Raw genomic sequence first — 24,833 nt, 5'->3', positions numbered from 1 at the left:
AACTGTGTGCACTCTAAATGCAGTTGAAAGGTTCAAGGGGCTCATTTTTCACTCTGGGAACTGCACGCCAAGTTCTAAGTAGAATCATCACCTGGCAAAACTGGAGCCTCTAGATGCCAGGGAGGCAAAGTTGCTACAAGAAGCATGGTTTGACACTCCTTGCCTTTTTTACATTCTGGAGCGGTAGTTTTAAATTCTTCTTTACTCAAATGAGTGAGATATCTAAGCCACGTGCATATGTAAGGTGCAGTACTGCAAGGTATGGACTTGCCCTAAGACATGAGTGCAAGCCCTGCAAAACACTAGTGGGAATTGTGGAGTGCGAGGAAATCTTGACAAGTTCCTTCTCCACCAATCACCCCATCTGCTTTCACAGTTACTTTGTCAGCCACAAACCAAGACAGCAATGGGGGTCTCCAGTCCACACCAGGGACCCAAATCATTCTGAGCTCTCAAACTTTGAGTGACCCAACAAAAACAAACCAACATAACTGGGGGCTAAGGCTTTAAGGTATGCCTGCCTGTCTTGGAAAGAAATTCTTGGATGTCCTTAAAGAGAAAATCCAGGTGTGAGAGCAGGGTTATACCATGGTAGATTAGTTTGAATGCAGCCAAAGAAACATTAGCAAGAGCATTCATTACCAAATAGGCACTGCAGTCTCTGCAGCTGCTTTCTACATCTTCACGTTACGTCTGTCAGCGATAATATCTGCCTGATCATGCACTACCGTTCCTAATTACTCAGAAATATTGATACTGCAGCTGCAGTTCAGCTAACTTAATAACTGCATGACTGCACACCTGTGTTAAAAACTGCTTCCAGTTACACACCTGTATTAACACCTCCCAGGAGACTCACAGGTTTAACAATATTTACTTGTATCCAAAGATCTGTGTGGTTAAGAGTAGTTGCCATGAAGGCCTTACACAGTTCCACGATAAGGGAGTTCTCCACTTCCCTGTGTATGTGGTTCTGCCTGCATTCCTATTAACACTTGTTTGGTTTTTTTTTTTTTCAGTCCCCTTTAATCTGATAGTATGAATTCACTCAAAGTACTAGACTGGGGAGCAAATGAGTGCATTTTCCAGTAACTGTCTCCCACCCATCATTCTGGACTCTCTCCCATCATTGGTCCCATTTTGGGACCAGTAAGTCCCAGAAAGGTTTGAAGTGCTGACTTGTCAGGGGGTGAAGATAAGGAGATGACAGCAGGTTAAACTTGCTAATTGTCTTCATGCCAATAAGGCAAAAAATGCTGTCTATCAGGCTGTCTCTTCATCCTCTCTTTAACTCATTGGGCTGTCTTCTGAAGTTCAGAACCACACAGTTAGGTCACTCACTTGTTCCCATCTTTCCTCCTGCCTTTACAAGATAATTCCTCGCCCACGCCCAGGGAAATAAGCTTCCCACTTTCTCAGCTGGCCTTGGCAAGCCAGAGAGCCAAGCAGGGGAAGGACGTGCCCAGCTGACAGATGTGGGCTCTGGAGGACAGCACTATGCCGGGGGGCCGGCAGAGCTGCTTGTTTTCTGGGTAGACGTAGCACTGAAGGGCAGATTGACAACAGAGAGCCCGCTGATTGCCTCAGAGAGAGCAGCGCCGCAGGCACTGCCAGCACCAGTTACCAGCACCCATTTCCCCTCAATGAGAAACAAATTGGAGCTAGTGTGTGCTTTAGAGATGAAAGACGCCACATTCAGTCTCCCAAGCCAAGCAAATTATCTATTATCTACATCTGTTCTCTTCAGAGCCGTTTTCCACCTCCCTCCCTGTCCTCTTCAGTCTGAACCCACAGCTCAGAGTGGGCTGTATCTGCATCACATTTAATACAAAGGAAATGCTGGTGCTGAAGGAGCCGGGATTGGAAGCAAGAGAGGTTCATGGCAAGGAGCAGCTCCCCTTACCTCTGCCATCAGCAAGGCACCGATTATAGCCCACAGGGCTGAAGTACTCAAAGACAAAGACGGCCACTGCAGAGATGATAAGCAGCATCACAAACATCATCACCCATACATCAGCACTGAATGGCTCTAGAGAGGAAGAAAAAAACATGTTGAAAGGCCCAACGTAGCGCAGCCACCTCGCCCCTCCCTTCCTTTGCCCTCCAGAGCACCCCAGTGAGAGTGTGTGGCTTGGGAAATACAGGAGTTATGGAGATGCCTTCAACCCCAGTCTGAGAAATGTCCTGAATTAGTAGAAGTGTAGTTTCCTTTTCCTGTAATGACTGCATTCATTCTTACAGCTACATCTGTGACACATGGCTCCATCTGGAACCACATGCAGCCGCTGTGACATGCATTGATAAAATAAAATGCATTGATAAAAGATTGTTCCCAGGAAGTCCTCCAGCACCATCTGGAGAGAGTGGGGGAAAATCAAACAGAACTGGCAGAGTTTCAAACAAGGATCCAACTTTCAAGATGTTATTGAGCCAAAGAGCATCTCCAAATTTCTGAGGTTCAGCCATAATGATAGTAGTTTTTCAGCTATTCCATTCCTGTAGCAACAGGAACACTGGCTCATTCTAGAAATGTTAGCATTCACATTCTGCAAGTGCTTGATCTTTGCTAGGTTTTCTCCATCTGCAAGCACAAACAGGTGAAGATGGTACTGTACCAGATCAAAGAAACCTAGGACGTTGGTCCACACTATACTCAATATTGCAACTTGATTTTGATTTTAATTTAAAAATTTGGAATTTAGTTTATTGTTGGTTTTACACACCCCAGTAATATGAATGAAATATTGGAAGCCAATTTGCCTTGGCTAAAGGCAAAAATTGCTGAAGAGTAAGCAGTAATGAAACTCCTTCTTCAAGAGGAGTTTGGAAAACTTTCTTTGCCCATATAAAATTATTTCTGTAAGTGTTCTCAGGTTCCTGGCAGAGAGCAGACAGTAATTATATAACTCATATGCTGTGTTTGCTGCATCATAAAGCATTTTGTAAAGCCAAATAGTAGTTACTGGGAAGGCATGGATGCCTGGGGGAAATGCAGTATCACTTCTGCATTCTCCGACCACCCTCCACCACTGAAGAGCAACAGGAACCATTTTACTGGGATGCACAGTGTCAGCAAAGAACTGACGGCTCAACCCTTTTTCAAAAGCTCTGTTAGATCTCTAACTTCCTCCAGTTGCTTTGTCAAGGGAGGATCAAGCTAATATTCTCTTTACAAATAATGTCTCTGAAAGCGCAGCAATTCTTTGCTAATTGTTATCACTAAGTACAGTCACATACCAGCTCTAAGGTTTGAATCAATTTTTTTTTCTGGCCTACACTGTTTGAACATGCTATTAGTTGAGTCACTGGGATACCACATGCTGTAGGGTAGATGACAACCCTGAGCCCGTTCTTTGCTAGGATTACTGAGAAATGCCTTGGAACTTCTGGGCAGTGCTTGTTTGCGTTTGCCTGGATTTCGCTTGCTTGGGATTTAGAACTAAAACATCACAGTTTATTTTTATATACCTGTCCCACAGGTATTCCCAAAAAGGGACTTTCAGGCTAAGAATCACAAGTAACCTTCACCTAATTTTTTATGAACACTGGGTGAAATTTTAATTTTAGACTAAAATGATACCTAAGAAGGCAGAAGGTGAGACAGTTCCATTGCTACGTGACACCATGACGCTGATTCCCGTCTCTATGAAGGGCACAGAGAAATCCACCACTTCTGAACGTTCCTCATTAATCGTGAGGGATCCCACAGCCATATAGGCCCGTTTGGTGACAACCTGGAAGACAGAAAAGAAGAGTTCACATGCACAGACCCAAGGCTAGCCCCTCTCAAGCACCACAACCTAGCCCCTTCTTACCCTCCTTTCTCTCCATGCAGTCCTTTTTACTCCTGTAATCCCATTCCCTATATTGTTTCTATCATTTCTCCTTTCTAATCTTTCATCAGGACACCTTTTTCTTTCAGTGAATCTATAGACATTTATCTTCCCCTCAAAGCTGGTATGCGTATAAAAAATAAATCCGCAGAGGTCTTAGGATAAACACATCATCCACCGAGAAGACGTCTTATCTCATTTTTCTGTCCTTGCTTTCTCCTCCTTCTAACACTGCAAAGTCTTATTTCATTCTTTATACATCTTATATATGATCTAAGCTTAATCTAGGTTGCAGCCTCTTTGGTGCACGGATATCACACTCTTTCTTTGACTATAAAGGCAAAATTTGTGACACTATAGGGAATAATAATTAATCGTCAAACAGGAAAGGTGGTCATGGTCAGAGTGTCAGAGCAGATTAATTCACACAGCACCCAGAAAGAATCCAAGCCAATCATTTCTATAGAGTCACCTCTGTCCTTTCCCTGGCAGGGCACACAATAAATGATGGGAGATTGGACCTGACCTATAGCACCCAGCCCAAGAATGAAGCCCACCATGCCCTCCCTTTGCTGCTGACCTCTCCAATCATTCCATTCCATGTCCCATTGATTTTTTTCCCATGCTTGCCGTTAGTCACCAAGTAGAGGTCATAGGTGAACTTGACAGACTTTGAGATTTTCTTGAGGATGTCAATGCAGAACCCCTTGCAACATTTCTTCATGTAATCTGGCTCCTCATCAGTTTTGTTCCTGAACAATCACAACAATAATGGGTTAGAAGGCTGGTGAATATTCCCTCAATTCCCCTCTGCTGTCAGTATGTGCTCCCCCTCCCACAACACAATGTGGAGAACTTCACTTGTGATATCTGTGCTGGACACACTGCAGTGACTTGCCCAGTGGGGCCAGCCATGAACGGGCATGGGCCAGACTGAGCAAAGCGAGGTGACTTTTCTAAAAAGGATTATCAGGGTGTGCCAGTATTGGCCCAATAGGCTCTACTTTCTGCTGAGAAGGGAGAACCCAACGGGAGGAGAAAAACCCAGGGATGCATACTCAGTCACAATGCGTTTTTGGCAAGGGACAGTGTTCCTCATGCAGGTGCCACTTAGGGGGTCCACATTCTCCACAATGACGAACGGTGCCTCTTCCAGGGTCACTATACTCAGGTGGTCGTCCTCACGTTCCTCAGAGTCAGGATACAGCTCAAAGCGGGGCCACACATAATACTTCATCTGCAGCTTTTTTTCCTTCCATTTCCCCACCTGTGGAGACACACACAACACAAAATAGACTTCTAGCTGCCCCGTCCCTCTGTATCAAACGCATTCCCCCAGGCCCAGGCAGGAGAACTACTCTGGAGAACCCAAGTTCACGGCTGTGTTGGACAGAGATATTTCTGGGGGGAAGGCTCTGAGGAAATGGGTTCAAACCAAGGGAGAGGGAGAGAAAGAGAGCAAGAGTCTGGGGGTGTCTCATCTCTCTGATGGTCTCAGCCTCTGGGCAAGTGAGTGGATGACAAAGGGGATACCATCACCCTAGTCAGATAGACATGATGTCTTTGAGCTTTCTCAGTCAAGCAACAACCATGTAGCTTGTTGTCTCCTGAAAAGTTGATTTCACTCTGCTAGCCACAATAAAAATGGTAATTTTTTCTGTAAAAAAGAGGAGAAATATATGCCAAAAAAAAACAACAACCCTGAAACAAAATGCAATTTTGAAACAGAGAAATTGAAATACCTCATTTGAAAAAGTCAAAACATTTTTTCAAAAAAATTGTCTTTGCTTGCTTTCAGTGAAATTAATCAAATTGTTTCATTTTAACCAAAGTTGCCTTTGTCCAGAAATAACTCATTCTGGAAAAAAAGTTGCCAACTCCTAGTCAGGACTGAGTTCTTCCAAGTGACAGAGGAGATAGGCAACCAAAGGAGATAGGCTCAACTGAAGGTGTTCAGCAATTTCAGGAGTATCTTCACAGGAGATGAACATAGACAGAGATGCTTGTTTAATAGTTGTTCTCACTATCCCCAGCTAAGGGCTCATTAAAATACCTGCTCTTGTCCTTTCACAATGACTTGGTTGCATATGTTAGCTGGAAATAAGCAATTGTTCTGTTTCTGACACATGAAAATCAAGCAGCATCTGTTATTTCTACTTTTGCTATTTTTCCATAATGACATATTGCCATTTTATATCTTTTCATTTGCCATTTCTTCAGAAAACAGAAATCACACCTTCAGAGACCAGAGAAGGGGGATGGGGACCCCGTCACCTTATACCTACTGCCACAAGTAAGAGTTGTTTTGAAGCCACTCCGTTCCCCGAAGAGTTGATGCGTGTAGCACACCCACTGCCAATGGTAGACTGCTCCTTGCAAAAATTCCAGGAAAAGAAAACACCTGAACAACCACTACACTTTGAACTATCAAAGTCTCGCCTCTGTTCTCATTTCCCCTCATCACAGCTGACACTAATTAGCACCTTGGCTCGCAGCTCAGCTGGGAGGGCAAGAAACTAACTGGGCTCAAGAAGGAACTTTCCTGCTCAATCCTCAAACAAAGCCTCCCAGGCCAGGGCTGAGACGCCTTCATGGGGACAGGCAGTGGAGGGGGGGCTTGTGTGACTGGTTTTGGTGATGTACCTGCTCAGTGGGTAAACAGAAAAGCTTCATTCCACTGCAATCCAACACCACCTCCCACCACCGCCAAATTTCCGTCATTTATTTATTTAAATGACAGAAAGGGAGGGAGAAGCACTTATTAGAGGCTCATTAGGTGTCAGCGGTTATTCTGTGAAACTCAAAGCCCAGCTGGGGTTTGGCATTTGAGAGCAGCCAGAATTCACATAAAACACTTGTCACCTTCAAAACAAACAAACAGCCGCTTCATCTGGCCATGAAAGAAAAACCCACACTGGGGGCTGGTAGAGGGAGAAGAAAGGCAGAAGAAATCACCCAGAGACAGCAGCCTCCCCATGCATCCCTGCAGTGTGAACATGGCACCCCGGAGAGAGCAGGGCTGCAGTTTTTGTAAGAAGCGGGTGAAGTGGCTGGGCAGCAGGCTTTACCCTCCCCAAGAACCCTTACAAGCAGCAGCTGCCAAAAATTTTTAAGGGAAGTTTGCCCCTAATGCTTCCCCCACCACCAGAATCATCCTGCTTGGACCAGCAAACAGGGTACATAGCTATTTTTCTTCTTTCTCTCTTTTTTTTTCTTCTTTTTTTTTTTCACTTGATTGGGCAGGGGGATGTTGTTTTAATTTTTACGTACACTTTGAGCAGCAGGTGGAAGTTGGCAGACTGGGAGCCCAGGGAACTGGTGGCCTCTTCCACCCACAAAAGGCAAGTAGCGTTGGCTACCACAGCAGACGGTCTGTACTCACACCCCTATCTAAGCCTGGATGTGCAAAGTGCATTTCTGAGGGTATAGAAAGCATACACTCATATGCTCACCCAGGGTCTGCTCAACCCTGCCCTTCCTGCTCATTGACAGAGCAGATCAATTTATCATCATCTGAGCCAGAGATTTCTGCAGTGCGATTCTAGTCTTCAAGTAACTGAGCTCAAAAAATCCCCAAAACCCGTTCAATGAGGCCACCAGACAAGCAGAATAACTACACACACAGGGCTCAGGAGGGACCAATGATTAAGATGCTGCACAGAACAGCCCAGACTTCAGCTCAATAACATTAACTTATCATAGAAATAAGCAGTTGATGAAAGAGACATCTTGCAGTATCTCAGCAGCACTTAGATATCACAGTAATAGGCATGATATAAACCCTTAAGTGATAAATTAGATCAGATAAGCAAACCCAACTCGTAATTACCCAGAAGTTCTCTGGGACAGAAAGGGGACTTTGTAAGGCTGCGTGCCAAGCACGTTTCACAGTGTTGTACTACACAGGCCAACATTATGAAATTAGGACAACAATGACAGTCCTACCATGGCCTCCTGCGCGCTGGAGCACCTCACCTGTAAATACAGTAGTACATGTCCTTTCCTTATTATCCCAATAAAGTCCTTATAAATTAACCAAGAAGGAGGAAAAATAGGATGTAAGGAAATGTGCCGGTCAGCATTTTCAAATGAACTACAAACTGTCTCAAGAGTATGTGCAAATATTACATTTCTTTGCTAAGCTGAACAATCAGGCACGCCATATAATTACTCACACACCTGCAGGCATGTATTGATATGAGTCAATGATACGAACAAGCAAAGTCAGAAAAGGTTTATGAATTAAGAGAGGGCAGATTTCTTTAGATGCTCATGCATGTAAGGATCAAACGTGTGTATACATGTAGTTAAAGAGAGGACTTAAGCAACATGTAGACAGGGACAGTAAAGATAATAAGAAACGCCCCATGTGCAGAGGACAGAGACAATGCAAGAGAAAGAAAATAAAAATGTGCATTGTATTCTAGATAATCTGGCATGAGAGAGAAGGAGCAATTCACTATGGGGACAGAGGTTAGCCACAACAGAATTAAATGTCACAGATTTGTCCAGGTAATGATGCCAGCTCTTAAAGAATATAACCTGCCAAGCTGTGCAGAGCAGAGCAAGGCACTTCTGAAGTCTCAGGGTATTTGGTATTAACAGCTTGTAAACTGTTATTACTTAGGTTTTGCTCAGTGCTTGCCTCAGCAAAAAGAGGAAAAATAAACCATCCCGGGCATCCTACATATTGTCACCCTGCAGTTTCAAGACCCACTGGGTGTCCTCTGATCAGAGCCCAGTTATCCAAACTCCCACCAGGAGTACTGGAGGGTTACAGAATCAGCAAAAAATGCTGAAAAAAGGATGCTAGGGATCTTAAAAAAAAAACACCTTCTAATCACGTTCTCCAAAACCCAAGTATGATCCTGTATGCCAGGGAAGGGTTCCTAAGCCAGAATTTCACCTTAAATCCCCCCTTCTGTGTCTGTACCACATCTGATCTTATCGAGAAAAGGAAGTCACTTTGGTTTAGGAATTAATTTGGAGGCATTGAGGGAGGGGAGCAGCTAACTTTCACCTTCAAATACAGGATCCTACTTTGGATTAACAAGCTGTTGGGAGAAGTCCAACGCATTTGCGAAACAAGAAAATGAGAGCTATTGTAGAACAAAAAGTTAACCATATATGCTATTCGTTTGCCTAAGTGTATAAGCTATCACGGACAGACAAAAGGTAAGATTGCCTACAAAAAGTCAGAGCCTTCCAAAAACCTTCCAGCCGGCTGGCAAATTGCCTTAAACACAGTATAATGCAGCCAGAATAGAAGTGTTCTGCAGTATGTTAATGCACATCCTTAATGAAAGGTGCTGTAGCATGTTAGCTCCCTGAAACTAATTCTTAACAGAAGCTTTGCTCCCCTACCAAGAGAAGCTAAAACTTGTAACAGGCATTTCTGACAGATGTTTGTCCAACCTGTCCTTTTCACCGACAGAGAGCCCATGATCTCTGTGGGCAGTCAAACTATCTGTCCTATTTAAAAGGTAAAAAAAAAAAAAAAGAAGTCCTGATTTCTAACCTAAATCTTCTTGCTGCAATTTATACCAGGAGAGTGTATTTCTTTATTCTTCTGCATGTGCTCTTTTCAGTGTTATCATGTCAGTAAGATGTTTATAACACAAGAGCTGGTAGTCTCTTTCAGTGGATACCTTAAATGCTACATTGGCAAAAGCAACCACCAAATGACCAGCACCCAGTCTAAGCGTTTACAAAGCTTTCACTCAGATTTGTAGCACAGACAAGTACAAGCTACTCCCATGAATCTCCAAGGCTGTCTGCTGCAGCCAAGGCAGAAACCAACCTCTGAGTATCTCCTAGTATGCTAAGGAAGGATCACAGAAGAAAAAAAAGCATCTGGAGAAACCTCCAACTAATGTCAATAGGTAGAGAAACAAAACCTCACAGAAATATGGCTTTCAAGGACTAGGCAGCAGAGTACAATTCTGGATGAAAAAAGAAGAGGTTCAGATACATTGCTTGTACAAGATACTCAGAGGCCTTGTGTTCTGATTTGGGGTTTAGGAGAACTACACCTGGGTGAAGATTTTTGATTGTTTTTTTTTGATTCAGGCTCCTATTTGCACCACATCTTGCACTACTCTTTACATCTCTCACTTCCTTCCACTCTTGGTATAGAAGAGACATAAGAAAAGGAACAAAACTTATTTGGTCTCATTTACAAAATAAAAGACCACTCCAAACTCACTTAGAACTCGAATGCTTTCTGCTTTTCCCAGAAAATTCAGTGTTTCCTCCCTTATTACATTTTGTTTTCCAGGAGCTGAGGGGCTTGTTCATTGCAGTGGGGAAGCACAAAGACAACAGCACAGGGCAGGGATTAGAAGGCACATTCCCTGTTTTGCCAAGGACCTCTGGGACCTGATCTGCAAACACCCTTGTCCCTCCACTCCCCATTGTGTAAAATGGAGACAATGGTACATTCTCATGTCTGGGTGCACTGGGTGGATAAATACAGAAAAGGTCATGAGACTCAAAAATAATATTGAAATGAGGAGATACACAAAGAAAGATGTGTCTGACAGATCTGGATGAGGGAACTCTTATAGCAAGCATGGAAAGCTACCTGCCATTTACCTTCCTGTAATATAGTTAACTGGTAAGAGCTTATGTAACTTTTACATATGATTTTAATACACGGAAAAGGCAAAATCAAATATAGAAAAGGTAAAGGTAAGATGTTGGGCAGCTGGCAGAAAATAGCAGTGTTATTGGCAATAGAGCTGATGGAAAAGCATACCTAACCCCTCTGGGAGAGAGGGAGGGTCTAGGGAGAAAGACGAGCCTTGTCAGTACAATTCGTACAGCTCCTGAATGAGGACATAGAAAAACCAGAACAACTGGGCAGGACCTGAAAAGGACTACTGTAGGAATAACTGAAACGCCATAGAAATAACAATTATAACTGGGACACTGCCAATGGGAGGTATGTGCTGACTAGGGTACATAAAAGTAATGGTAAACCTTGGGGTGCTGTTAGAACCTTAATGCTGAAGTAGATTATAAAGAAGTAAGTCATGCATAAATAAAATCACTGGGGATAAAGAGTTTTTGGAAGGCTGGTGCAAGATATTCCACTGGAATTGAACTACTGTAGATCCACAGGCTTGGCTTTTGGGGTGGATAGAGATGTCATTACTGTTATTAAATACAAACTATATCAGGAACCAAGTCATCATAGGAGGCTTTGGCTTCACAGAGATAAGGTAGAGAACAATTGCAAATTTTAACAGCAGAACCCTGATGTCTTTTTTTTCTGGATCTGGTAGCTGACGCTTTTCTTCACCTCAAAATTACTCAACAGACAATAGGTCATGCTGTTTTACACTCAGTTTGGGTGAGCAGCAAAGAACCTTACAGAAAAGCTAGTTATCAAAAATAACCTTGGCTTGAGTGATTAGGGGAAACAGAGAGCCTGCCTTGAAGGAGGAGATTAAAAAGCTTGTTTAACCTAGATAAATGAAAGCCAAGAGGGGATATGATTGCTCTGTATAAATAAAGGGGGGACAGATACACAAGGGAGGAAGAAAAGTTGTGTTTTTTTTTTTAAAGCAGAAAAACAACATTGGCACAAGAACAACTGGTTGTGAGAAAAATTGCCTTGAAAACAAGATGTTTTTTAACCATCAGAGGAGGGAGGTTCTGGAACAACAAATCAAAAGGAGAAATGAAAAAAACTAAAATGGGGTCAAGAAGAAGAACTACTGGTTTGTATAGGGCTACGCAATGTCACTGCCTAGAGTGGCAGGGATGGGACCAGATGAGCCTTTGTAGTCCAGTGGCTTAACTAAGCAGGAACAAGAGGAGTAATTCCTTTGTAGAAAGCCTTTTCTCCTCACCTTTTCAGTCTGCAGATGTCATAACTCAATCTTAATCATCATATATCTGTCCCCCAGCTAATCCATGTGAACACAAAGGCTCCTATTATTGATGTCTTCACCTCCTAAGCTCACACTTCTCTCATTCATGGAATGAGGTAACCTTCTCCAGGGCCCTGAGAATAGAACATCCCTCTTAGCCTTCACCCAAGCTGGTTAAGTTGTGACTCTCACACTTACACCGCTGACTTCCCAGCTATTTCCAATCCCTGGGATGCTATAGGTCTCTAGCCTTGCATAGGCTGGTCTGCAGCAGGTAAAGAGATGCCACGGAGAACAAAAAAAAATCTCCTGTTTACAGACACTTAGGGTGATTAATTAGCCACATCAACCAAAGCAGGCAAGAAACGGTTGTGAATGCTCAACATGCAAAATTAATTCACACAAAAACAACACTCCTTCCTGAACCTCAAGCTCACCTTCCACCACCACCTGGGGAAGGCTGCTTTCTCCACTGCACCTGCAGAAGCAGGAATTGCTTCTAATAGCCATTCAATTAAGCTTGTAGATTACAAAAGATGGTGCAATTTTCTTCCCTGTATATTTATACAGCACCTACCATAAACCAGGGAGAGGCTTGGTGCATAGTACAGACAGGGTGAAGTATCTGCTCTGGCTTTACAACTCATTTCTGAAGTTCTGGGAATAAAAGCACTTTGCAGGAACACAGTTTCCCAGCTCACTGAGGTCTGACATTTACACAGCTCTTGCTATTTTTGCTGAAACATTTCTTTATTGGTGCACTTATATGCTTTTTGCAATTGCTGAGGTCCTGTCCCCTGCCATGATTAGAATGAGAAGGTTAATGAGATATACTTTGAGTGCTTCTGTCTTCTGCAAAGTCAATGAACTATGGAGCTCCACTGGTGTCAAGGAAAGGCCAGGACTGCAAGGATGCCAAGGTGTTTGCCTTGGTAAATCATTCTTCCAAAACAGAAGTTACCAAGAGAGCACTACAGGCATAAAACCAGCTAGGATCAGCTGATTGTTTTCTCTAGGTGATGGTATTGCTCCTGGTGGTAGCATTAACTTGGTAGTCCAGAAGGGGTTTATCCTGACAAGGCTGACTCAGGCAGGAGCTGTATGGTTTCCAGAGGGACGTATTAGCTCAAGGTCCTCAGTACTTCATGATGTACAGGTGACCATGATTTATGGAAATCCACACCGCAATCAGCACAGGCATAACTGGGAGACATGAGGGGAGAGGTTAGAGAAAGCTGTTCATGGTAGTAAGGACTGTGATCTGAGTAGTCTCAAGGATGTAACTCAGCAAAGTCATAGTTTCTAGAGGGAAAAATCAGGCGTTACGATGTTGCAAGAATTAGAGGGGGGTAAAAAAAAGTATATATGACAAACATTGCAGACTGACTGTACCATCCAACATAAGCCACCTCCAGTTAACAGGCAGTGACAGCCCCTGACTCAGGCTCTTACTTGAGTAATATTGCATCCTTTAGAGCCATCAAGTCCTTCTGAAATGACTCCAGGTGAGGCGAGTGGAGTTGTCCTGATGTCCTAAACACCAACATCAGGCTATTCTGACTCAGGTCTGGCAAATAAAATCTAAATCCAGAGAGCTTATATTGCCCCTATCCTGCTCATCTAAGGTTTCACCTTGAAGATCTCTACTGCTCTCCTCTGCAGAACCATGGGGTGGGGGGAAATTTAGCAGGGATACCAGTAACGCTGCATGATTTGTGTGACAGGGGTTCAGGAGTCACAAAGGTTTAAAGAGAAGTGTATTTTTATGTGCATGTATAGGCATCTGAATGCTTTATGGAAGCATTTTGCAGTCTCTAGGAGGGCATCCGCATTGTGCAGGTGTGTGTCTGCATCCAGTACGTGTCCATGCATGTAATGCCCTATCTAATGATTTTTCCCCTTGGCTTTCCCTGTTGCGTGCTGGGCTTGGGTTTGCATTTTGCTGAGCTTTCATTTCTTTCACTCAGGCTTTTTTTCTTCCCCTAAAACATGTTACACAGAGGGAGAGGTGGACTTGCCAATTCACACCGCAGTCTGGGAGATGGGTTAGAGCTTCAGCTGGTAAGTGGGTCCTGCACAGCAGTGTGCAAACCCCTGATGCATGTTCCTCTGTCCAGTGACACCTCCTCTTGACACAGAGCAAATATCTCTCACAGCATCTCTTGAGACCTATGGCTGAAGGCATGTTTAAAAATGCAAATCCAAAGGCAGCCTTGTGCTGAGAAAATTTTGGTGTCAAAGCAGGCCCCCACAGGGGGAGAGGAGTCAACATGAAGAGAGAGGGGGTGGGTTGCCTGAACCTCACTGCTCTCTGAGCTGTGCAAGCATCGCTTTGAGAAACATCTCTGAGAATGTCAGAGAGATCCTTTAACTTTCAGGAGCAGGAGGCCAGGGCAGGTGCAGCACCACAGCACCCAGCACGCACCAGCCAGAGCCCCCTGCCCTCTGCGCAGCGGCCCCACATGCAGAGAGCCCGGGCTGGCACAGACACATGCACACCCTCTGGACGCATGTTCAGCTCTTCTCTCGCTAGTGACAAAGGGGGACATGGCTCAGCTGGGCCATTGCAAGGGGCAACCAGCTGAGCCACTGCCTGAACAGCAGCCTCACCTCTGTCCTGAAAGCAAATGGAGGCCCAAACCAGAGCAGTGTCAGCATTGCACATCTCCACCAGCAGTGAGCACCACCGGGGTACTCCTGTCTGTGTGCTCTACACTGACCCAGCACACAGGCCAGCTGCCAGCTGGGGGTCTCCCAGGCGCTGGCATGGGCTGTTCCCCCCAGCTGGAGAGTCCTGCCTTAGGAGCTCACGCTTCAGCCTCTAGCCCTCACGGTGCCACCTCTGTAGGGGGTGAAGGCTCTAGAAGGACAGCCTGTGAGCTGCAGGACCCACTGCTACAGCCAAGTACTGGGCTTTGCCCGAAAACCGTGGCACTCTGCCCTGCTTGGGCAGAGCAGGAGACAAGACCCGCCAGCTCTACCTGCACCCTACAGGCAAGGCCTGACCCTTGGACGGAGTCCACCAGTGGGACAGCTGGTTCATTGCACATGTGTGTGTTGCTGCCATGCTGGCTGGAGCCAGGAAGCATGCTGTGAGCAGCAGGGAGCTGCTCTGCCAGATTTCACTCCTTTCCAACCCCATACACAGGTGCAGACACACACGCACACAGGTAACCCCAGCAGCAGTTATCCTAAGCTGATCTGGGCTTGGAGTCCAGACAGAGCTGCCAAGGGCCCAGCTGAGGCCATCTGGGCTACAAGTCATCTCTGCGCAAAAGGAGTGCAATCAGATCTGAGTAGGTTATAGAGAAAGGTAACCTTGAAATCAGCATTTTGGGAAAGAGGCTATCTGCCAACCCTAGCCAGCAAGGAAGGGTTAAGCCAAGGACTGCTTTCTTGGGAGCATGGCCTCAGGAAGATAAAATCCTCCCATTCTCTCAGCACTGATGGACCTCAGGAGCACCTATTTTTCAAAGGCTTGTCTGTCATTTCGTGCCTACAAGTGGCAACACAAAGCAGGTATTGTGCTATTTCCTTTCTGCAGCTTGGAGGTAGAACAACAGGCATGGCAGGCAGTCTTAGACTCATAAGATGAAGCTAAGGCCCTCGGCAGGTTGCAAAATGTCTTTTGTGACATGTGCAAGTCCACACAGGGAATGACTTCTTGCAGTCTGGAATTAGCTGGATGACTTTGTATGCAAATTTAAATGTGTGTGTACTGTGTAGTTACCTCTATTATAGGGAGAGTTGGTAGTAAGCCTGTAATTAGGTTCTCTGACACTTTCCATTACAAGAGTCTTTAGGCTGGTTCTCTGAGAAAAGCCAACATCTCCACATTTTGCAACAGGCATTTGAAAGTCAGCAGGGAAAAAACCCCGAGGCTAAGGACATGATTTTTACTTTGGCCCATCAAATTTCATTCAGTTTTAACTGCATTATAAACTGTTAAATAATCATCACTTCTTTTCTGTCACTTTCTTGCAGAAATTCTGGCAGATGGCCCAAATGCCATTTGAGCATAAATGTTCTAAGAGTTAAGCCCATCAACCCAGTAAACCAGTGGGGACACCCCTGCCAGTACCAGTCAGAAGAAGGAACACCCCAGCTTTAGCAGAGCAAAGGAAAGGCAAAAGCCAGATCAGACAGCCCACAGAATGGGGACAAACCATCCAGGTTCTCCTCTGTCTTTTAAATGTACCCCACTGTGAAAAGGTCACTTGCACTCCACCATTTAGGATGCAGAAGAAAGTCAAACCAGTTTGAGCTGTCATGAGTGTCTGTGAAATAAATATGGGTTAGTCACTGGTTTGAGCAGTCAGACTCAGTGCCGAAGGCTCAGCGTGTGTGAGAATGAACAATACAATTCTACAGAAAAGATTTGGGGTTTTTCCCTTAGAAAATAATAATAATAGTAATTAAAAAAATGACAACACGAAGAAATGAAAAGAAAAAAACATCAATCAAACTACACTGAAAGGAACTTACTTAGGTTGAAATATTAGGAAACAGCAGCTTTACGGTTTCTTTTTCAACCTTTCTTCCATCCCACTTGTGTGTGGACATTTCAATTCAAGTTTTAATTAATGAGTGCATACAACTTTCTCCATGGGGTCCCTGCCTCAATCCCTGTGCTGGGAAGGTACCTGAAGCAACAGAATTAAGGTGGCCTGTGAAACAAGACTGGCAGTTCCTAGCTTGGCTTTGCAAGCTACAAATGAAATCACTGTTCTTTTATTTTCTGTACGTAATCACTTATATAGCTCTATGAATGTGCTCGAGCCCTTACAAAACCAATAAACAGGCCAAGAAAGAATCAGTGAAGATGGAGAAAGAGCTGTCCGTGAGGTACTGAATCACCAAGCACTGGCAGAGGAGAGAGCGATGGACAGCAAACCAAGGAACCAACACAGAGATTACACAACCCCACTTTACGAGAGCAGCAGCCCTGACCTTGCCAAGGGTTTGAAGGGGCAAAGAAAGCAGAAGCCAAACTGGAAGGGAGCGCAGAGGGAGGTGGAACAGGGTGAAGCTGGCAGGTGTCTCATGGCCATGGTGGCCAGAAGGTGAGAGGAAAGGAAAGCATTAAGACAGATTATGTTGCAGGCAGGTTTCTCACGTTGCAGCAATAGGTGTGTAACTGGCTAAGGGAGCAGGAGACCTGCTCTGTATGGCCCTACAGCAGAGGCATGGGGGTGGAGGTACGTGGCACATGGACACCAGGAGGGCTGGATGCAAGCCAGTTACGGTCCAGATGCCATCTATCCATACTAGCCCAGTAGAGCTAAGCTGCAAGCTGAGGCAGCTCGCCAGGCTCACACAGCTGCCTTGTACCCTGCTGTGCTGCTGGGTCCCTGTGGCACTGCTTTACGTGGCGTGGATTTACCATCGCCAGCCTACGCCAGCACAGGCAGTTCTGTGCTGGGTTTCACAGCACAGATTTGCCCTGAGCAGCTGCAGCAGCTGCACAGAGCGCAGATGCTTTCTCCCCAAATGCCCTGGAGTGAAGGGACCCAAGTGCTGGCTGTAATCTTGTCCTGTGCTTGCTGTGTGACCTTAAGCAAACCATCTAAGCTTTCTGAAGCTCAGTTTTCCCCTCTACAGAAGGCTCTTAAGAACCCATCCTGCATTGCAAGGGGGCTGCATGTTGTTAAAGCATCTGAACAGAGACATAACAGTGGGGAGCAGCGACATAAGCCAGTACAGTAAGGGGATGGCTCAGCTCATCCACCCCAGAGGAAATCGAGCAGCTCGGGGCTGTCGCTACAGCACCCTCACACCCCGTGTCCGAGGAAGGGGCTTTGCTGCAGAAGGGTGCCAGATGCTGCAGGGCAGCCGTGCACGTCAGCAGTCAGCCATGGAAATCGCGCTGATTATTGAGAGAGCGGCCGTGAGCAGGGCAGGCATGTGGATTGACGGCTGTAAAAGGAACAGCAGGATTTCATGCAGCACTCGCTAAGAACTAGTTTGGGATCAGGAGATTAACTAAACCTCAAGAGCACGTACTTGGGTCCTCTCCAGCTGCTGGAGTGGCACAAGTGACCAGGCAGCTGTCTTTCCTGGCTCTAGAGACACCGTTCTTGGAAAAGGGAGCACAGCGATGCTTGAGCTGGCACAACAGTGCTCAGCCCTGCCCCTTCCAGCCTCTGGGAAGCAGGCCCATCTGACCTCTGTGCTCAGAGTAAAACTCAACCAGAGCATGCCTTGGGCCACAGATCTCCCTCACCGCTCTGCACCACCTCTCTGCCCCACCAGGACCCTATGTAGGAGTTTCTGCAACCTCCCCAGAAGGCAGGATTTCTTCTCCTGTCCTGCTCTCCTATGAGCACTCCTCCAAAGCTGCTCCCCAGCTGCAGCTGAGAGCTGTGGCTCACTGTGTGGTGCTGTCTTGCAGAAGCAAACAGAGGGAGCATCCAAAAGCTGTGCAGGAGAAACAGTCTTGGAGAAGGACCAGGTGAGCAGCTGTCCCTGGCGGTGAGATGGGCACTGTGGTGGGGTGGCCCATCAGGTGCAGAACAGCCCCGTGGCCAGCTGGAGGCATGTACAAGCACAACTGTGCCCTGGTGCCAACTTTAGCCCTGGCTGTTTATCTGCTGTGCCAGGAATATCCAGTGAGCCAGGCTTTACTTCTCTTGCGACAGACAAGATCGTGCTTGCGACTGAACATTCATCACTTCTCGTCTTCTGATTATTTCACCAGGCAACCTTAACATTCCATTAATATCGGTCTTTGTGGAGCTAAATATATACACTAAGCACATATACAAATACATATAAATACATCTCTATCTAAAAGAGAATCCAATTAAGTGAATATGTTACGCCTTAGCAATTAATGAATTCAACAAGCTGAACTGCCTCTTGCATATGATTAAAGTTCAAGCAATACCAACCACAACAACAAAAAGAGCCCAGATTTTCCTGTGTCCTATCTACAAGCAGACTGTTAACACTTAAATCACTGGGTAAATTCAAGTGTGTTTGCAAGCCCTGGGAAACTCATCTTCCCATTGATGTACAGCCTGTCCTTCAACTCATTGTAGCCTAGGAGAAATTCAAGTCCAGCTGTCCCTGCATGCAGCCCTCAGACAATTGCTGAGCCCTTATGTATCTTTCTGCAGCGCTTTCTGGATGGCAGGTCTGTTAAAATGCTGGTGTCCTATGAGTTAAAAGAAAGCAAATTCCATGACTGAACAGAGCCGACTCTGTAGACAACTTGACTGATGCAAATACTGTCTTTCTCCTTGTGCATTTTTTTTTGCCATTTTTTGTTTGAGTTTGTGTAAGTGCTTGTGTGCACATGCATGTGCATCTGCGCTCTTTTGTATGTTAATCTTTTTCCAGGACGAGGGTTTTTTTTCATGCAGTTTCTGCAATAGACAGAATAGACGATACTCAGCAATAGACAATATTGGCCCCTCTAGGGAGTGCTCATTCCCTCCTTCTCTCACAATACCCCTCCTCTGCATTCATAAGACATTCCCTGTGGGCAAGTTCTACAAAAATAAATATTTAAGTAGCCACTAAACCAGAAAAGATGCACAAAAGCACGCAAAAGACTTGGCTGCAGAATTCAGGGCACGAGGGGGAATGAACAGAGGCACGGCTTGGAGGGTTGGGAGAAGAAAAGCGTTGCGAGTTTGATTGGAAACACAAGCATCCCCTTCTCTTCCCTGTTCCAGTGGTGCTTTTAACCCTGAGACCAGAGCTAACTGATGTAAGATAGGTGCTGTTTCCATATCGACAGCACTGTCAAGTGTACCAGCTTGTGGATGCTATACCCCTGCAGAATTATTTGTGCCTACGCCCACAGCACCACAGATTTTACAAGTCTCTCTGAGATATCAAAGAATAAAGCTTGGATCATTTCTAGACTATGCAAGAAACACTGGTTTGAAAGTAGGTATTATGGGGAATAGCACATAAAATTGGCCACTTATGTCACCCATGTAAGATGGTAGTTTGAGGGGTAATAAGCAGATAAAATGTGCCATACCCCAGGAAGCCACATACTACTTTTGTACTTCCCAACATATCCAGAAGAGCTAGAAATCCCTCAGAAAATCCAGTCAAGAGCCAGGTTCATGCTGAGCTGTGGGAGCACACTGTGGCATTCACACAGAGCCCACAGCGGGCACCGGCAGGCTTGAAGCACCACTTGGATGGTCAGAGCAGGACATTTTCTGTGTCCTGGCATGCAGCTGTCAGAGGGTGATGCTTCTGAGGGATTTGGAGATCTTTCCTTCAGGAGACTGTCCCAGATTTCTCACTTCCCCAGAGAGCTGAAAAGGTCAAGCAAGGCCCCCTTGCAGGATCACAAGTTTTATTTTCTGCTCTGGGTACACAGATGCTGGCTGCTATTTGAGTTTTGGTAGGAGGCAAGCCGTCAACGAGAGCTTCGGGTCCAAAGTGAATGCAACCAGCCAAAGCCACTACTTCACTCTGTTTCAGCAGTTTCTGCAGGTTTTCTTCTACCCCACCAGAGTGTATCATCGTTTTACCCTGCTTCCCATCAGCGTCCTTTGGGGATGTCCTCCTTGATTAGAAAATAACATACCCGCTCTGTTTATAGGCATCAGAAAACAGCCGTTGCACATATGCAAGCAAGTGTACTCTACAGAAATGACAGAGGGGATGTTTTCTTACCTGAACTCTGTGCAGTAAGAAATGTACCTTCTCCCCTAGGCAGCCTTCTTGTATCGCATGGAGAAGCACCCCTTCCCTCCGAAATCTGAACAGTGAGAAGAGCCAGCAGTGTCCAGCACAGCAGGAGATGGAGCTGCCCTGCCAGTGTGGCATGTACCCCTGAACACAAGAGACCAGCCCATTTCTGCCATCCATTCCCACTTTGTAAGCAGAACAGAAAATGAAGACACCCTTCCCACAAATAGTCATTGAGATGTCAAAGCATAACTGCATTTGCGCAGTTGGGATCCCTTGGGATTTTCACCCCACACAGCTGTCACAGCTGATGATTCCCCAAAGTGGCTGCTGTATTGTCAGGCTCCTTGTAGCTTGCTGTCGCTGTGGCATCGAGCCCTTTCCACCCATCACCTTCTCCCCGTCTGTGATTACCACTGCCTGTCAGCACTGCAGTAAATATGTGTATGTTTCCGGGTCTCCCATTTCTCACTTTACAGAACACTCTCTTAAAAAGACTTTCCCATCAGAGCAGACACTAAAATAGAGAAGAAACAGGAATTTCTTGAAAGGTTCACCTGCTCCACTCACTACACATAACATTACCTGCATCTAAGCACACTTTTCTGCTTCTTTCAGGAGGTTATTGCACTTCTGCAGCTGTAACTTCTTAAAGCAGTTGTCATAGGTGCTTGTGGTCTCATAAATCAAGAAAAAGTCGGGTCTCATGTGAGGATTGGACAAGGTGTCTCCAAAAACATTACTCTGAGGAAGTACAGACAGCAGATCAGTGGGACTGAGTGAAGGAGACTTCCGTGCTCCAAATCCTCTGTGTAGGAAAGCAGCCACCATACTGCTGGACAGACTGGCTTTTGGAGAGGAATATAGCCAAGTTCCTGACACCACTTTGTCATCAGCAGTGCAGGTGTGAGGAACACGATTAGGATCGAGGACCTTCCCAGACTATCATAATCCTGCTCTCTCCCTTACTCTAATATCTTCTCTCTGGCCATGACAAATGCCTCTCAGACCCCCTGCACATCCATTCAAAAAGCTGTTTCACAGATCATTTGCCAAAATATCATCTTTCCCCTTTCTTTTCAGTCTCACTTTACCTCCCCGCTCAGCTGCACCAAGCGCTCCTTTTCCAAGCGGCTTGATGCCTCTAATCCCTCAGTCAGTATCAAGATGTTAACGCTGACCTGCTCCACCTTCTCCAGTACATTTTTTAGAGACCCATGTAGGTTTCTTCCATTTTGACCTTCTTCCTGAGGGAGGTCCCATGAATACCGGTTAAGTTATGACATTGTTTTCCTTCGTACCCTGCCATAAGTCTCTCTTTTGCCCAGATGGCTGCAGATAATTGAAAACAGTCAGGTTGCTGACACATTAAGTCCACAAAACATACAAACACTGACCAATTTTCCCCTTGTAGTCCCCTAGCAGATCAATGCAAAAATGCTCACAGCCATCAATGGATAAAAAAACACCATCTCTTTACAGATTCTTCCTAAAGGAAGCACAGCAAGAAAATCGTGGCTATTTACTACTGTTCTTAACCTGCCTGTGTTCCCTGTGCGCTGACCCTCTCATCTGTCTATATACTCACGTTTTCTCAGCTGTTACTTACAGTGTTTAGTGGCTATGGCCATCATCTTGGTCTCTCGGTGCTGCTCCCAGCACAATGGAGCACTGGTTAATGGCAGGGATTTTCAGAGACTACAGTAATACAAATAATTAAAGTAACCATAAGCTTGTTCTGCACAGTTCATGAATCAAACTAACCAAGGATGCTTTTTTTGCAAGACAGTGAATGACAGCCATATTGCTCTGCTATTCATTACAGCCTTTCTCTTTCTAATTACCCCTCCATTTTCACATGCTGCCTAACTGCCAGTTAGAATGGCTCTGCACTGACAAACAGCTGCCACATCTCATCCCAAGAAGGTACGGCTGCTTCCCTACAGAGGGGAAAGTGATGTCTACAAACAGAGCTTAACCACAGAGAGCTCAGGGACCCCCTAGGCTAGGTTTGCAGTGTCACAGATCTTCCTCTGCCTGATCAGCACAAGATCACAGCGATGTGGAAAGTCTGTCCTGAATTTATATTAGTCCTTTATATATATATATATATATATATATATATATGTATAAAATATATAATTGTAAATGAAAAAATGGCAAAAACTCAATAAATGGATTTCTCTTTTCTTCCATTCATACCTCAAAAGCTTCCCTCCCTGTCCTTCCTTCCCCCCATCCCAGCACAAAACACACACTTTAAGGCACTAGCTGCTCACTCCATGCATTTGACAGACTCTGATTAAACTCCCAGATAATAACCTTGCAAGGCAGAGCCAAACTTGCAGCAGTACAGGGTGTTCTCATCATTGGCTCCCAAAAATAGTTCCTTGCCAATAAGTGTCAATTGGTTCTGGCTTTGCCAACCTGCACATCTACTGTCCCCCACATCCCAGGGGCTGCTGACATAACTCATCCCTTCCAGAAGGGTTGTAAGGCTCTAAATATGGCCAATAGCTATGTATCAGTTGCTGAAAATACCTCAGGTTTGTAATATTAATGTAAATTAGGCTTCCATGGGTCCTTCCTGTCTCTGTTCCCTTGTATAAGGGAGATATGGGAGTCCTGGACTGCAATACCTGTGAGACAGCATTTGCAGGCTTTGGTCTACAACATCTTCCACAGCCGCCTAAAACCTAGTGGCAATGATCATCCTGGGATGGCTATTTCAGCTTTGTCCCAACAACACCTGCTGCTAGGACTCAGCAGAGCTGGCTGCAAGGAGGGAGCAGAGGGTTGGGAATGTGCAGATTAAGGGAGTGTGGGATTGCAGACAAACAGATCTAAAAGGAAAGAAGACAAGTACTAGGAGAAGAGAAGGTCCCTGGACAGAAGGAAACAGAAGAGGGGGCTCTTAATGTGCAAGGATGGAGTGCAGTGCTGTCAACAAGCCAAATCAAGCACAAGAACGGGTCACTTTTGGGACAGAAATCACTCTATTATGCCTTAGTATTGTTCATTTTGATGTCTACATTCCAAAAATTTACTGCTGACGTCAAGCAGTGAAACTATTCTGAAGTCAATGGAATTGCAGATACTTATGCCAGAGGTGAATTTGGCTCCCAAAGGACTTTTCTATGCAATCATTTAGATAATGACCCTTCAAAGCTTATGTTGCTGCCATAGCATGACAGTGGGAGAAAAGGGGCCAAAAAAGGCTGCAACAGAATAGCCATCTGTCATACTCAAGTCCAGAGCTCAGCTAAACCATATGGCATAAAAAAGGGCAAGAAATACTGGAAATTAATGAACCCTCCTGGAGGAAAACTTACCCCCATCTAACAGTACGAAATCACACAGAGTGTTAAGACAGGCGCCTTCATGCAAACTGTATCCCAGAATATTTCACAAAGTTAAATACAAGACAGCAAATGGCATGCAGCATAAAGAATAGCTGGTGCACTGAGCAATCGAGAGGCAGTGCAAATGGCCATATAATTTTGCCTTTTAAAAGCAACTGCATAAAAGCTCATTCATCTGTAAAAACGCTGCGTTTCTGTTTTCTGCCTTCCTAGGAGCTTTCTTGCCTGCCCTCCTTATCACCAACTACAGACTTCAGATCTTCTGAAAAGAGTAAGAACAAACACCTGCCCCTCAATGCCCAAACACTGCCTCCACACTTCAAGGCTGTTTTATATAGCTTCTAAGTTTTATCAGACGAGGCTAATCAGACAGTTCACAGGGTCTCAGGCTCATAGTATATTTAAAGTACTGCACATGAAAAGGGGCTATGAATAGACACAACAAAAAAACATGGATGTCAAGACATCATGTGGTGAATACATTTTGAATTTGAAAATTAGGAATGAATGGGATATGGTTTCAGGCATGGAAGAATATATTTATTTCCCACCTCCTTTGAGATGGTAGATACTAAATCTGCCACTCTGGCATCCATATGAAACCTAGACATCATTTTAAACACCATGAGATTCAGCCTTCAAACTCTTTTCAGCTATGATATCTACAAGAATTGCCAGCCCAGCTTACAACAGCTAGTCAGGCAGCAAGTTACAAGCACCATTCTTCATGTTAGAGTACAGATATTTGATTTCCTCATTGCCCTCAAGATCTCCCACTCCCTCTATACCCATATTTAGTTTATCTACTTGTAGCGTGCAGCATCTTCACTAAACAGTTTGAGAAACTGATCTCTGGAAGGTGTTTTTGCAGTGTCTAATACAAGACACCTTAATACTAAATTGAAAGATATGAGAGTTGAGATTTGGAAGTCCAAGGAAATTACAGTAGCTCCGATGGAAGAGGACTGAAGACAAATACAGGAAGTCCAGGATAGTGGAAGACAGACAAACTAAACCACTGTGAATGTACAGTGGTGACAGACAGATAGACAGATATATACATACATAAAATGCAGATGGAAGAAAAAGGCAAGGTCCTTGGT

At 45.0% G+C, this 24,833-nt stretch overlaps 1 protein-coding gene across 5 annotated transcripts in view; it reads right to left on the bottom strand.

Annotated features, from left to right (window-relative positions):
- GRIN2B (glutamate ionotropic receptor NMDA type subunit 2B) overlaps window positions 1-24,833 on the bottom strand; it is a 227,733-nt gene that overhangs the window by 37,527 nt on the left and 165,373 nt on the right. For all 5 annotated transcript variants that reach the window (XM_066993879.1, XM_048053870.2, XM_066993897.1 and 2 more), the window contains 4 exons: window positions 4,892-5,100; window positions 4,414-4,585; window positions 3,581-3,734; window positions 1,904-2,029 (listed from right to left, as the gene is read on the bottom strand). In XM_066993879.1, coding sequence (XP_066849980.1) covers window positions 1,904-2,029; window positions 3,581-3,734; window positions 4,414-4,585; window positions 4,892-5,100 — 661 coding nt within the window. The remainder of the gene's footprint in view (window positions 1-1,903; window positions 2,030-3,580; window positions 3,735-4,413; window positions 4,586-4,891; window positions 5,101-24,833) is intronic.

This window comes from Anser cygnoides, chromosome 1 (genome assembly GCF_040182565.1).
Source record: "Anser cygnoides isolate HZ-2024a breed goose chromosome 1, Taihu_goose_T2T_genome, whole genome shotgun sequence".
Classification (NCBI taxonomy): domain Eukaryota; kingdom Metazoa; phylum Chordata; class Aves; order Anseriformes; family Anatidae; genus Anser; species Anser cygnoides.
This window is presented reverse-complemented; position numbering and strand designations above follow the sequence as displayed.